General features: G+C 42.0%; 1 protein-coding gene across 1 annotated transcript in view; it reads left to right on the top strand.

The window, feature by feature from the left end:
- Positions 1 to 16075, top strand: part of SORCS3 (sortilin related VPS10 domain containing receptor 3) — a 306703-nt gene that overhangs the window by 211384 nt on the left and 79244 nt on the right. The window contains exons 6-7 of the mRNA XM_054382068.1: positions 5456 to 5520; positions 12927 to 13045. Coding sequence (XP_054238043.1) covers positions 5456 to 5520; positions 12927 to 13045 — 184 coding nt within the window. The remainder of the gene's footprint in view (positions 1 to 5455; positions 5521 to 12926; positions 13046 to 16075) is intronic.

Below are 16075 nucleotides of genomic sequence, written 5' to 3'. Positions count from 1 at the left end.
AGTGACAATTGTTTTCAGTCTGACAATCCAACCCGCAAAAATTGGTTTCCAAGTCAGTGTCTTGGGGAAATCTCAATTTGTTTTGAGAGTTTTGATATCTGTTTCAAAGCCAGAGCTGGTCAATGCCATTTTGATTGTTCAGAAACCAGACACACCCTGGGCAAAAAGCTCAATCCAGGAGCTTCCAGGCCAAGGTTGAAAGGTTGATCCCTTTGACCTGAATTTTTACCTTGTTGTAAATCCTTAACACAAATGTTGCTCATATCCAGAGATACCCACTTCCACCTCCCATTTCTTATCTGTTCATGGTTTAGGAAACAAAGATAAACAGTAGGTATTCTAAATTGCTCAGCATTTTTGATCTAAGATGTTAGAGTACCTAAATCTCAATGCTGTCTTTTCTTTGATGACTGGAAAATGGGTGGAAAATGGAACAAAAATGGCTTATCCCATGGAAAGATGGTACAGTTGGTAGAAACTCTGAGGTGTGCAGTAGGTAGGTAACCCAGAAAGTCTCTGTATTACCTTTTCACTTTTTTTTGCATATGTTAGCATTTTAAATGTTGGACTCCATACTGTCTCATGGACACACTTCAGGACAATGCAGAAAACTGTGTTTTCCTTGCTCTTTTTGCTTGCTCTCTCTCCCAGTCAGAGGAGAACTTAACAGAGCGGTCTAGCAACTATGCATCCATGCACACTGCTCTTCCTTCGAGATACAGATAAGGATCCTGCCAGGATCCAATCTCAACTTTGAAGAACACACTATCCTCTTGTGAATAAGAAAGCAGGAAGGATCTTGTGAAAAAAATCAAGAGCAACCACGAGAACAAAACCTGAAAATCAGCAGCAGAAGATAGAGGAAAAAGTAACCATTGCTTCTTTCCTGATAGGATTCAGAGGTAATTTGAATTCTTGAGTGGCCAGTGATCCTGTGCCAGCTGCAATGTTGGCTGCAGGCTCCACATTTCAAAAGTGCCTTTGCAGCAGTCAAGGAACATGTCAGCAGGAAAAAAAGAATGAAGAATGACCTTTTTTGTCACTTCTGCCTGCATTTTCCCATCTGAGTGGTGATAAATGAACAGGGATGGTGGAAGATGTTGATTTAGCATGATTTCTCACAGCAAGAGTGCCCTTTCCTCCTCCCCCATGGCTCTCTGGAGTTTGTGCTCATACAAAACACAAGAGCTGAGCTGTGCATGGAGCCTGAGGTGTGACCATGTGGCAGGAAAATTGTTTTCAAACTGAGCTTAGGCTTCTGAGTATTTGTAAATACTTTTTTCATTGTAAGCCTCTGAAATAAAGCTATTAGTGAACCAGAGAGCAAAAAAAAACCCTTCCCAGCCACCCCATTCTGTGGGCTCCACTTGATTGTAGAGGACATACAGGAAAATGCAGGTGATGCTGACCTCTTTCCTCATCATTCTTTAATTACTCAAGCAGTTTTGAGCAGTACAGATTCACAGATTGCATTGGGTTGGAAGGGACCCTCAAAGGTCATCTTGTCCAACCCACCTGCAGTAAGCAGGGATACTTCCAACTAGATCAGGCTGCCCAGGGCCATATTGAATCTGATCTTGAATGTCTTTAGGGACAGTCTCAACCACATCCCTGGGCAGCCTGTTTTGTTCCAGTATTTTACCACTCCCATTGCAAAGAACAACTTCTTTATGTCCATCCTAAATCTACCCTGCTCCAGTTTAAAACTGTTGCCCCTCATCCTGTCACTCCAATCCCTTCTAAACAGTCCTTCCCCAGCAGATTCCCTTCAAATATTGAAATGTAGCTGTAAGGTCTCCACAGAGCCTTTCGTTCTCTACAGCCCCAATTCTTTCAGCCTGTCTTCATGGGAGAGGTCCTCCATATGTTCCTCAGAGAGGTGATGCATGAGGAAATACAAAGCTGTGAAGATGTTTCTTCTTGTTTTGTTGCTACTTTTGTATTGCAGACCTGAGAAGTTGTAGTGAGTTCTCAAGACCAGAAAAATTACTGGACTGGGTAAAAGAATAGCTTTACTGTCTGTTTGTGCATTTTTGTATCTTATGCTCCAGGAACTGCATTCACATCTTGCTCTTTCCACTGCCTGAATTTTTTGTATTCTTCATGTGAAGCTTCTCCAGACAAATGATGGGAGACCATTACTGAAAATACCTGTATTGAAGAGTCAGGGCACTGCCCAGCAAAGCTGTGTTCTTTACTAGTGGGAGCAAACATGAGGCAAGGCATGAAGCAACAGCATTGATTGGGGATTTGTTTTGTGATCACAGTCACTGATACAAGACAGTGTCTTGGTTTGGGAGAAGGAAGGATGACCAATGCATTACATTACAGACTGGTTACCTGCAGGCAGATAACAGAAGCTTGTCTTGCTTTTGGGTTGCAGGAGATTGCTTTGTAAGCTTTCCTGCTTGAATCAAGTACAGTATGCAGCAAGCAGAGGAGCTCTAGGGCAGTGCTGTACACTGGTCCTTTTTCCAGTGTCATTGCTCTGCAAAAAGCCATCAGGATTGCCAAAAATAATTAAGAAAACAAGTAGATAGCACTGGGAAGGAATTTCAGGCTAGAATGCCATGTTTCAGGAGACTCCTGTCCTCCCCTAGTGCTCACTTAATAGGCACTATGAGTAGATCCATGGAGCTTGTGTATGTAAGTGCACAATGGTAACGAGTATTTCGGATTTCGTTTGGCAATACTTACTTTCTTCTAATTATATTCCCTTTTGAAATTAATGGTGCAATGGCAGTCTGATGTCTCTTATTACCTAGGCCAGGAATAGGTTTACCTCATTTCTGCAGGAAGAGACACAGTGCTCTCTCTGTCTGGATGGAAGAGACCCAAGAGGTGTCATGGGGAGCAGATGAGGGAGCCTGGCATTGTGGTGCTGGGACACAGCAAATTACTGTGGATAGAAGTCTGATGTCTGGCCTGGAAGAATGCAGACTCCAGGGTGAAGACTGGATTGAAATAGGAAGATTGTTGGGAAGGGCTGTGGGGCAGGTCCCTATTGTGTTTTCAGTTTGCACCTAAAACGTGCTGAAATTACTGCTTCCTTTGATAAAGTTGTGTTGCGTAACTAATGTTAGGAAGCATGCACCTTTGTCTCTGTTGGCATGTCGTAGGCAAGGGTTGTGATTGCTGAGCAGCTGAATTTAGCAGTATTTAGGGCTACTTACAGGCAAAAGGCAAAGAAGACCAATGGTATCCTGGGGTGTATTAGAAGCGGTGTGGTTGGTAGGTCGAGAGAAGTTCTCCTTCCCTTCCACTCTGCCCTGGAGAGGCCATATCTGGAATATTGTGTCCAGTTCTGGGCCCCTCAGTTCAAGAAGGACAGGGAACTGCTTGAAAGAGTCCAGCACAGAGCCACAAAGATAATTAAGGGAGTGGAAATATGAGGAAAGGCTGAGGGAACTGTGTCTCTTCAGCTTGGAGAAGAGGAAACTCATTAATGATTGTAAATATGTGAAGGGCAAGTGTCAGGAGGATGGAATGAGGCTCTTCTCAGAGATTCCCAATGATAACACAAGGAGCAACGAGTGCAAGCTGGAGCATAGAAGGTTCTCTGTGAACATAAGTTAAAACTTTTTCACTGTGAGAGTGACAAAATGCTGGAACAGGCTGCCCAGAGAGGCTGTAGAGTCTCCTTCTCTGGACACATTCAAAACAAACTTGGCTGTGTTCCTGTGTGACCTACTCTAGGTGATCCTGCCCTGGCAGCGGGGTTGGACTAGATGATCTTTGGAGGTCCCTTCCAACCCCTAATGTTCTGTGATTCTGTGAACTGCTGTGGACTGGAAAGAAGGGTGCCCTTTCTAAATACATACTGGGAAATAACGTTGCTGCACACCATAATGTTTTTCACTGACAGTTTAAGGAATTTCTATTTGTCCTACTGTCTCTTTTAACTGTGTCCAGATATTTGGAAGATCTGACCCTGATGATTACACAGTCACAGCTACTCAGGCCTGTTCTGGCATCCTTATTGATAACAGACGGCGATTTCCTCCTTGTGGGATCACCCTGAAACTGATGGTAGCGATTAAAGAGCAGACAATTTCTCATTGGGAGTAGAATGATAAAAGCTCTGCCTATATGGCTTTGTTTTCCTGTGTTGAGGTTTTTTGGCCACAGTTCACAGTGTGTTGTGAATGGACTTGCTGTTGATGAGGTGCTCTAGTTAACGAGCAGTGCCAGTTTCAGTCACCTACACAGTGGGTCATAATGAAGTTGCTTTGGCATTTGCAGCACTGGCTGATCTTAGCTGAACTCTGGCACATTTGTATCTTTGTCATTGCTTTTGTGTTTTTGTGGCATCCACAAAAATGTATCAGAGCATCAGTATTTTCTTTTCTTTTCTTTTTTTCTTCTTTTTAACGTTTTAACTGTCTATGCCCCAAGGATGAAAGCAGCAAAAGATGGTGATAAAAGTGTTTCAGAACATTAGGGAATTGTGAATGTTGGCTGGCTTGGAGGGAATCTATTATTTACAATCTACTGTATCAAATTCAGCTTCCACCAAATTAGAAACTGATTTTTGTCACTGTCCCTTTTTAATCTAACTCTTTGGTTAACTCAGGAGATGCAGATCCATAAATCACATGGACATCTATAGATTTTTTTTTTTTTTTCCCCTGCCAGCCATTGCTAGAACTAAATGTTCATCTCCCAGTGATTCTTATCAGCCAGGACACTAATAATAACATTTCTGTTCTGGGCTTGGCTTTCCTTCTGCCAGAAGAAACACTATCTTTGTAGTATGCCTTACATAACATTTCTAGGGAATAAGTAACAGCACACAGGAAGGTTTGAATTGAGGTGCTTGAGTTTCACTTAGTGAGGTTAAAGAAACTCATCATGCCTTGTTCCATGATTTTCAAGGACTGTGGCATGGGATAATGAGGTGAATAATGAATATTTTCTTCTGGTTTTATAATTGGGACTTCACCATGCATATGTGCATCATTGTTTTTACTTTTGAAGACGGGGAAACTGAGGTAAATAATATCAGATTTGCCCAGCAAATCAGGGGTAGATCAGGAAACTCAGTCTCTCATGTCACTATTTAGCCAAGTAAAACTCCTTTTTAACTTGCTGTCTGTAACCACAAGGCTGCTATGCTTTTGTCCTTTCTTCATCATTAAAACAGATCTCTGGGTTTATTAGATGCTGGAACCAGCTTAATTTGCCACCACACAAAGATCATTGTAGGCTTGATCTTGTAGACAAGGGATAGGCAGGTTCACTCAGCAGCACCTAAGAAGGTGTCTATCTTAAAGGTTAGTATATGGCAGCCAAGAGTGGATTGTGTTAAAACACAAAGGAGACATAGGAGCTAGACACATACATGCCATGTGTCACAAGGTAGCCTTGAACTGGTTTTGCTTTCTCTCTGTGTGTGTCTGATTCCAGCCTTTTATCTAACTGGCTGTCTTCTATCTCTCTCACTCTTTCCTCCCAGGTCAGTGACTGGTCTGGATAAAGAGCCTGACTTTGTGCACATGGAAGCCCAGACACCTGATGGATGTGAGTGCTGCAGCCAGTGCTAAAAAAGCTGTCTTTGGCTCGAGAATTGAGTGGGAAGGGAGACTCACTTTACTCATTTGCCTCTCTGTTTACATTTTAATGTCACGGGGGTTGATGTTAGGCATATTCTTAGCCACTGGAAGGAAATCCTGAGGCCTCAGGGCTTCTTTCTGTGAAGGCTGGGTAGAAGCACAATCTATTGGGCTAAGGAGCCTTTCTAGCTGTGTCAATTTTGTGTGTTTTACATGAATCATAAAGAGCTGGGCTACTAGCACTGTACAGTATACCTGTGCATTTCCAGGGGTGTTCAGAACAACTGGATTGTAGCTGGGAATGTGAGAAATTATCTACAGTCAGACTTCTCCTCTGGCCACTATTCCTATGTCCCAGGCACCTTTTGTCTCATAGCGAAAGCATTTTTTAGTTTTGCTTAGGACATATGAATAGGTGCTTCATACCAAAATGTTACAGGCCTTCAAAAGGTTCATGGATCTGAAGTGGGAAATAGAAAAAAAAAATTCTTCACCACTTACTGAAATTGATCTAGGCACATTTGCAGTAGAAAGGATTTAAATGCCTGCAAAAAGGACAGTAAGTGTTAGTAGTAAGTTGACTTTTCTCACCACTCACTCCAAAGTGTTTTAGGTGCTTCTCACAGGAACTACAGCATGGTAATGCATCTGCTCCTGGGGAGGAGCCAGCTTTACTCCAGCTCAATGCCACGGAGCAATGGGACATGTGTCCTTTTTACACTACAAGGACAGTAGAAAAGCAGCACAGGGCTGGGGTTGTAAAGGATTTCTGAGAGGAAAAGGCCTCATTTTTGTTGGTTGCAAACTTTTCTCTGTTTTAGTCAAGTGCTGTGTGGGCCAGATGCTGTGAACAAGCTCCTGTCTATCAAGGTGGCTTCTCTGAGGCTGTGGATCTTCTAAAATCACTCATTGGCTTCCCACTGCTATTTAGTGATGGCAGCTGAATAAATAACCAGGCAATAAAAGCTTGAGGGTGACAGCTGTTTGTTGAATAGGTGGAAAAAGCAAAACTCTCTGGCAGGTAGGTGGGCGAGGTAGGGAGGCTGCTTCAGTGGCTTTGCTGCTGTGCATGCTGTTGCAGAGATGCTGGGAGAAGTGGCCAAAAGCAAGTGAAAAACAGCAAGCCAGTTAGCAAGCAAACTGCTGATGGAGGCTATTTTCAAACAAAGTTTAAACTTACTCACACAGCTATTCGAATATTGGATGTGTCAAGGATGTAGATGCTTCATTTAGAAGATTTATCCCCAGCTTGCAGGCAACTCTCTTCCTTCAGGTCTTGTTTGCTTGAGGGCTTGCTGTTTGTTTTTGTTTTAATGAATAAATTCAGCATTTTGAAATTGGCAGTTGAGGATTTCAGTGAAAGTCAGACATAATCAGTGGTGTCAGCAAAACCAGGGCCATTGCAAGCCACCGTCCCAGCAGACAGCAGGCAGAAGCAAGACCTGGTGGGCTCTGATTGCCCTGCTGACATGTCCTACTGGGAGACAACACCAAAATGACTCCTTTCCCAGCCAAGCAGAGCACAAAAGAACCATGTTGCTCCAATTGGAGTTTTTAATGCTTAACACAATATTAGTTTGTGTTACAAAACATCGACTGCCTCAAAGCTATAGCCCTACCTGGTGTGAAATGGTACAGCTCTGTGTACTTAGGAATGGGAGGCTGAGCTCTTCTCTTAGTTGGTTCTATAACCAAAATAGGCTTTCATGCTCTCAGTGAAATGGCTGAGGCACTTACACCGGCTGGAACAATGGGTCCCTGGATGTTGTTTCCTCTTCATCAGAAAAATTTCTGATGAAAGTTTACCTTTTCAGGGGAGGCTTTTTAAATGCCTCTTAGATCAGTCTGGTGGCTCAAACACTTCTTTTGGGAGCTAACAGACATAGATTTGAGTATTCCCATTGCTTAGTTCACCTCAGGGACAAGAATCCATTCCTTCAATGTCCCTAGCCACTTGAAAAGTACATGATACTTCTAGAAGGGACATTTGTCTTTCCTCTTTTATTTTCTTCCATGTTTTTTATTTTAAACAAAAATTGAAAAGGTAGGAGAAGGGAAGTGAAGTGGTATTTAGGGTTAGACTCCTGAACTTGGTGATCTATTTTTCCTTTTTTTTTTTGTTGTTGTTGTTTGTTTGTTTTTTGCTTTTGTCAGTAACGGTACTCAAGAACCTATCTAATACCAATTCAGACACTGGAGACTAAAAGACTCTCTGTGGCTAGGAACAGATGGCAGGACCTGCTCGAGTCTCATTTATCCATGAATAAGTCAGGGCTATCCATAAGCTCACGGAGCTGCAAGGTGAAAGTTCTATTCACAGCTCTTGTGTGTCCTCAAAGACATTTTGCCCCATGGTTTTGCCTGTCCAGCCATTAGGAATGGTAGGGTCTCTGGGGAAAAAAAAAACTGCCTCCTTGTCTGCTCACCTTGAATATTTGCAAGCTACAGCTGATTCTTATGCCTAGCAGATCTCAAGCTCTTCCTGTCTTTTGTAGCAGATGAAATTTTTCACGTTTTTTGTCATCTTGGCAGAGCTGTTGTAGCAGAATAATACTCTGGGCTTGCATTTTTAAGTTATAAAACCATGTGGGGACCTTGGGCATTGTACCTTCTGCCCGGGTGTAATAGGCAGCAGCAAGGACAGGATTGGATGCAAGGGAGTTATTACAAACACACTGACACAAGCACTCACCAGCACTCCTGGGAAAGATACATTAAACTTTCTGATGTTCAGTGAGATAATCTTCTCCCCACTCACAGATGCAATAAACAGGATTTTAATTAAAGGGAAAAGAGGTGGGGGGAAACCTAACCAAAAAGATAGAACAGGGTAACTAATTCCTGGGGAATAACTTACAGTCCTGTCTATATTTCTAGATCCTCTTTTCCTTTGGGGAAGAATTGTCAAGGCTAGCTATTTTTTTTTTCCTATCTCCCATGGTAACCTTCACTGTCAGTTTATGATTTTAAGTCTTGCCTGACACCAGGATTTAACTTAAAGGGAGCCAACGTGCCAATGGAACTTATTTCCATTAGTTGCCCTTCTCTCTGTTAATCATGCTGGACCACCCACAGCTGGTTTTAGCTGCCTTGCTAGTGCTGCCAGAAAGGAGCAGGTTCTGCTGTCTTGTGTCTCCACAAATCACAGAATTGTTTTGGTTGGAAAAAACCTTTAAGATCATTGAGTCCAACCTCTATCTAACTACCAACTCTGGGGCTAAACCATGTCCCTTAGCATCACACCTATGTGTATTTTAAACAATTCCGAGGATGGGGATTATACCACTGCCCTGGAGAACCTTATTCTAGTGGCTGAAAACCCTTTCAGTGAAGAAGTTTCTTCTAATGTCCAATCTAAACTTCCCCTGGTGTAACTTGAGGCTGTTTCCTCTTGTCCCAAGTCACAGTAATGTTCACATTAAGTCTGCTCTTTGCAGCCTTCAGCACAGTGACAGCTTTGACTGTTTTAATGTCTCTCATCAGCGACCCACATATCTAGGTGTTAGAGAGAGCCTCTTGTTCTTCTGCTTTCTGATGTATCTGTCATGACTAATGGGCAAATAAGAAACTTAGTATCTTCTCTTACTTCCTGAGTTTATCACTGAGAATTTCAAGAAGTTGTTTCAGTTCTATCACTTCTAAAAAAGGCTTAAAATACACGAAGTTAATTAGCAAGGGGGAGGTGTTTCGAGCTCCTCTACTGGTAAATGATTGCACCTCTGAGAGAGCCATTCCCTAATCTGAAGTGAGAGAAGTTGGTGGGAAGGGTTTGTGCCTCCAGGCTGCTTGATGTCCATATTGCCTCATTCACAGATGGGCTGAGAAAGTAACTGGATGTTGGTTTATTAGCAAGAGAAGTTTTGGAGTCTAAGAAATAGGGAGCTCTTTTGCAGTGAAATGTAAGAAAGAAATAAAAAAACAACAAAACAGCCAAACCAAACCAAAAACCCCAAAACCCACCCCCACCTCCCCCCAAGCCAAACCAAAACACCCAGACTCTCTAATTCTGGTGTTGCATGAGATGAAAGTCTCCAGAGAAGGGGGGTTGAGGAGTCTCCTTCTCTGGAGACTTTCCAAACCCACCTGGATGCATTCTTGTGTGGACTACCCTAAGTGATCCTGCTCTGGCAGGGGGGTTGGACCTGATGATCTCTTGAGGTCCCTTCCAACCTCTGATATACTGTGACACTGTGAAATACAAATTGGAAATAATCTCCAGATAGAAGCTAACCTTTGTTAGGGCATACATCTCCCAGTGACTGGTAATCAAGGCTTCAAAGGCATAGTTTGGGCACATGCCAGCTGCCCCTCTGGGCACCTGTCCTTTTTCCTTGTGGCAGTGCAAAACAGGGCTGAAAAATTAACCCCTTTCAGAGAAGAGGGAGATAACACCTTGGAAGTTAGGATGTTGCCTTTCCTCTCAACTGTCATTTTTTATTGATAAGCTTTGTACTTATTGTATACAGGAGAATGTGTTCTGTGAATGGGACCAGAGCTCCTGAAGGAATGATGCCCTTCACAAAGCTTGAGCAGGGACTTGGGGTTGTTTCTTGCTTCCAGTTGCACACAAATGTGAACTAGGTGTTGTCACTTTTTAACCTGTTTTGTGGGGTTTTTTTTGGGTTTTTTGGTGTTTTTTTTTTTAATCTTACTTTAAATGGACTTATTTTTCCTTTTCTGTAAGGCAGCAGAAGAAAAGCAACACTTGAGCTTACTTTGTTGTCCAAAGACATGTAAGTTTGAAGATAGGTTTTCTGTCTCTTTTTCATTCTTTTTAAATTTTTTTTTTAAATAGGCCATGTGTTGTAAAATATATGAAAAGAAATAAAAAGGAGATAAAATGGAAAAAGAGTAGTGAGCCACCCCCCTTCCCCACCACCAGCTTCCTGTGAATATTAACCAGGTGCCATGCTTTTGAGTATATTTGATTGCTGGTGTAACACACTTGAAATGACACATTTCCCACTAGGCAGGAAGCTAGTTGTCATGTCAACACTTGTGATTTATTTGCATTTATTTGTGACAGGTTTTTATTCCTCTTCCCATTCTGTCACTCAGCAGCAGCAAATTATACCCTTTCTGGAGGGATAAGAATATCCAGGCAACTGTGTAGGAAAACATACCAGAGGGAATGAGCTTCTAAAAATATGACTCCTGACCTCTTCTCCTTGTTCTGCCTAATTTTAGTGCTACCTCGAAGAAGAATTCAAGGCTGAGGAGCATTTTGGGTAGCATGGCAGTATGTAAGACCCTCTTACTTTCTTACAAGTTGTTTTTATCCATTGAAAAGATGTCTTAGATTCCATGCTGAGGAGGTAGATACCAGCTTTGGAGCAAGTGCATGTGTGTCAGCTCATCAAGAACCTTAATTTGCCCCATCTGAGAGTATGACCTCTCTGCTGTTGCTAATATTTTGTACTGGAAGAAAGCAGAACTCCAGTTACTTGGCACTGTCTCTAGGTCAGATATTTTTCACCATACACTTTAATTATCTCCAGATACTCTGAGCTGGCACCAGCAACGATTTCTGCTGCTTTAGCATCATCAGTGGGACTGTTGTCATTACTGCACCAGATCTATGCAACTGCTCTGAATCAGCCATGTAGCCCTTATTAACCTGGAATTCCCAGTGCATCAAACCAGAACCAGGTCTGCAGCCTTTAAGCATACACCTTCAGTCATGCAAGTGGACACTTTTATTAGATTAAAGCTGGGTTGTAATTGTGACTTTTTAAAGACAGCATCCTAGTAAAACATTATTATTATCAATGTCTCTCATTTGCATTCTTAAGAGCCAGTTGGTAGGATGAGGCTGTGGAAGGGGGAAACTGCCAGTTTGTGGAGCTTGTCTTTGAATCTGGGAAGGCAGTTAGCTGTGTATCAAAGGATTTCAGTTGTGCTGTGAAGTGCTTTCCACTGAACCTTATTTTGCTGTCACTGGAAAGACACAGGGTAAGGACAATAGCAAGTTTCCTGGGATGGAGAATCCTGTAAGCAGCTTTCCTAGGTTAGTCACTCTCTTAAAACTTCCCTTTTATCCTTTTGTGCTACATTTAACAGGATCCTTGTTAAGAGGTGCATTTGTGACCTAAAATCATTGCAACAGGCTCACCTCAGCCCTTATAAACTCAGTTTTCTTTATTGATGGTCTATCCTCAACCTTTGTAGAAAAGTGAACAGGAGAGTGAATCTAAGAAGCCAGTGGAAGTGTCACAGTGTAAAAGATACGACCCTTTTATCACTGCAGCTGTCACTTTTACTGTATTTTCATTTTTTCCCTAATTTGCAGTTTTCAGAAGAGCAATTGAAAGGCAGAGATGGCATATTTAGATTGCATATATCCAGAGACACAGTGCCTTGATTGTTTTATTTCATAAGATCCTTTATGAGCCCAAGTGAGACAATGTTTAGTCCCCTATAACCCCTGCCAACTTGCTGGAGGTGAGCACGTCTATTCTGCCACTTTGAGCAACTTTCTTTTTGTCTGCCTTTGCCTTATGTCTTCTTCATGTACTTCTCCCAGTCCCAGTCCCATTTCCTTCTCTCGAGCATTGCCAATGACTGACAAGGTGTCCCATTAGTCTTTTCACCTTCTCTCTAGACAGAAGCATTTGATGCCTCTTGCAGTGCATATGACTACTTTTTGGGACTCCTCAGCCCAATCATGCTATTTCATGTCCATGATATTTTCATGCGTAGACTGTATTGATTATAAATACTTAATTTTGGGAGATACTTGTCATTTTCACAGCAAAATAAGTTAAAATTAATAGTGCAGCTCTGGGCTTTTTCCCCCCTCTTTCTGTGTTACTACTGCAATTAAAACCAGTCATCAAGGATAGAATATTTCATAGGGAGGATGAAGATATAATTCCCAGCAGAGTAGTGGAATCAATAATGTTACCTGGGTGGCTTTTGAAATCTTTACCTTCTGCTCCATACAGTCTCATCATCAGTTTTCTGATGCGTTTACAATTTGTACCTCCAGTTTATGGTTTGAACTCCTAAGGGATGCTTGCACAGTGGAAAAGGGAATGGTGGGTGTGGAAGTGTGACAAATTCCTGACTCCAGAGAGTAGGTGGATTTAAAAGCAGGAGGTAGATCATGCAGTGGCGTCTATGTAGTTGGAGATGAGGTTAGGATTTCCCTTTGTTTTGAGCTGCTGCTGACATTTGGAATGTGCTGCTCAGGGAGGTGGTGGAGTCACCAACCCTGGATGTGTTTAAAGGGTGACTCTTGCAGAGTAGGGTTCTCAGTTGGACTTGGTGATCCTGAGGGTCTTTTCCAACCTGAATGTTTCTGTGATTCTGTGATTTGCAGACAACAGGCTCCTAGCAGGGTGGTTCTCATGTGTACGTATTCTCCCATTACAGACACTCACTATCTGACCTGTCGGATCCAGGAGTGCTCGGAGACCAAAAGGAGTAGACCGTTTTCGCGATCCATTGACATCAGCTCCCTTGTTGTTCAGGATGAATATATCTTCATCCAGGTATGTTGGCTTGATACAAATATGATATGAATTCTACTTGCATACTACTTTTTCTATGCAAGAGAGGTGGCTATTCTTAGGACAAGTGTATAGGATTGCAAGTCCTAAGAGCTGGGAGTCCACACCTGCCTATTACAGATTAGCTATACAGTCTGGGACAAAACAATTGATCTCTCTTCTCATCACTGGTGTCATGGTGAATCTGATGTATTTTGGAAGTTCATTCATCAGTAATCATAACCATCCATGTTTTGAACTGGGTCTTGTTGTGGCTACTTGGAAAATACAAAGATGCTCGTGATGAAATGGAGAGAACAGACGAGAACAAAAGGAAAGGTGTGAGTGATCCTTGTAGCAAATGGTTTGTGCTAATGGGACAAGTAATGGTAGAGGTGCAAACAAAGATTTGCAGTAGGAGGTAAAATGGTAGAGGGATTTGTAAAACGTTATAGGACAACTTCAGAGTGGAAGATGGCTGTAAATTTGTCAGCTAGTTAAGGATGATTTTGGAGATGAGGAGAAAGTGACAGAAACTGAATGAGAAACTACTTAGCTTTGAGATTTTTCTGGGAATAAAGATGCTGGATGGAACAAGGTTATCTCTCCATTTTGTACTTGTGGAAGTGTGAGATTGAATGGTAGAGTATGGAAGAACACCTCCTGAAGCTGCGCTGTTTGGGTGAATACTGAGAGCCAGGCTGCAGTGATTCCAGGTTGTAGAAAGCTCAGGAGACACAGTGATTACAGACATGATGATGTGAACTGCTTGTCACCAACGCTGAAGAGGGGGAGTGAGATGAGATGATGAGATGAGATGGAGCTTGGATCCAGGAGGTACAGAAAAGACATATGCTTCCCTTTTGGAGTAAGACTGGGTTATGTGTAGCTTCTTTTTTACATTCCTGGGGGGAACTTTTTTCTTAAATATATCCAAATCATAAGAAAATTCTGTTCTGTTTATTGTGAAATTTTCTTAGAAATGGGAGTATAAGTGGTAATGGCTGATAATTCAGTGCTGGGATTAAGTGGAGGACTGGATGCCTATGACCTGATAAAACCACAATATGGAAACTGCATGCACTTCAGTAACATTGGCAGACTTCTCCTGTGAGGAGGGTAGTCTGCTGCTCTGCAGATGACCAATTGCTATGGTCACATAGCACACCTCCTTGTGAAACCTAGTCTACTACCACTTCCTTTGGCATCATGGGGAGACCTGCTGCTAGAAAACAGAGAGAACATAGCTTTTGCAACTCTGTAAGTCACAATTTGGCTACAGGCAATGGCTTTCCACTTGATAAATGCTCTGCCTTCCAAGCAGTAGAGAGACTCTTAATCTGGCAGTTTGTCTGTGGCTGAGGGTATTGTGGAACATCCAATTCCTTTAAAGGCCTTACAGACATTTCTCATTCCACAGCTCCCAGCTGTGTTAAACCAAGGCTGCTGTGTTTAGAACCTCGGGGTCACAGTGAGGACATTTGTTATGTGTACACATTCCTCTGTCTCAAATTAGCAGTGAGCGGTTCAAGCTAATAGCTGCTAATTGGCTATTCAGCTTCAGGTTAAAGAAAAGTGTGTGCAAGTGTGTGTGTATTCAAAGACATGCATGCATGTGTATATAATACCATAAATGCCTTGATTATCCTTAGCAGTGCTTTATTACAGTTTAATGGATGTTTGCTCACACTTTAAAAAACCACATTGAATAAACGCACTGAATGTCGCTGCTGTTTTAGGCAGGAGGCTCTCCCTTTCACAAGTTGTCTGTTGCTTTCCCTCTTTTTTTTTTTTTTTTTTAATCACACTTGCAGGATTTCTAACTATCCAGCAGCCTGTCACAAGTGGCTGCAGAAGCTGGGCATGGCTTGGGTCCATGTAGTACTTGAGTAACACATAGACACTTCAGATTCACAGCACACACTGTGAGCTGAAGGTGTGTTAAATCCACCATGTCCAGCATATGGTTGATGGGCTATGCAGAGTTTGCTCAGTACATATGTAGGAGTGCTGATATGTCCTGGATGTATTAGTTTCACAAGCCATGTGATGTAGCTGCCTATTATGGGATATGTCAGATTGACTGTGTGTGCAGTGTCTCGTGCATATCATTCTGTCTGGATAATCTTGGACAGAAATACGGGAGCCAGCTCTTTTGAATTTCAAATATTAGAGAAGAGATGAATAAATAAATATCAAATCAAGTTTTAAGAACCCGGAGAGGTTTGATAGCTGCACAAAGGATGGCTGCATGAGTTTGGATCTGTCTGTGCTGGAAGAAATCAGAAGTAGTGTCTTGGGGTAGAGAAAGGAATTAATTTCTCTTAACTTTTGTCATGGAAAAAAAAAAAAAAAAAGTAGTTTTTCAGTCTAAATCAGTAGCCTGTGTTCTTCTAAAGTGAATGGAGAGACCAAAACCTTCAGGGGCAATATTTGTTGTACCTATTGCAGGATGGAAGGGTCTCTCTGAATACGCCTTTCTTGTTACTATTAGAAGGAACCTAAATATAGCTTAGAGAAGATCCCTAAGTTTTTGACACCTAAAACTAGGGCAGAAGAATCCCAGCTATTGATGTCGATGTTTTTAGCTTATCTGCATGCAGTTATTTACTAGTGAATATCCATTCTAATCAAGTTGATGAACAGACCTGTAGTGTAATATCCTTGGGAAGCATTAGCCTGGGTAACTGTGCACTTGAAGCAAATGTGGTACTATGATGCATAATGGATAGGGAAAGAAAAATGCAGAATATGTTATAGTGCCATTATAAATCAATGATTCCTTATCATGTGCAATGCTGTTGTGCAGCACTTCTGAAAAGATCTTGCAGAATTGCAGTGCAAAGAAAGAAAATGAGAATGATCCTATGCTTGAAAAAAAAAAAAAACTGCCCATGAAGGCAGTCTGAAAAGACTGGGGCTGGTTACCAGGCAAAGGAAATAAATAACATAGCACATGATGAAAAATGGAAGAGGTAATGAAGAAGGAAGGAAGAAATAGCTACTGAGAGAGAGAGAGTAGGCAGAAGTCCT

This window comes from Indicator indicator, chromosome 7 (genome assembly GCF_027791375.1).
Source record: "Indicator indicator isolate 239-I01 chromosome 7, UM_Iind_1.1, whole genome shotgun sequence".
Classification (NCBI taxonomy): Eukaryota; Metazoa; Chordata; class Aves; order Piciformes; family Indicatoridae; genus Indicator; species Indicator indicator.
Note: the sequence above shows the minus strand (reverse complement) of the source record. Positions and strands in the feature narration are given on the sequence as shown.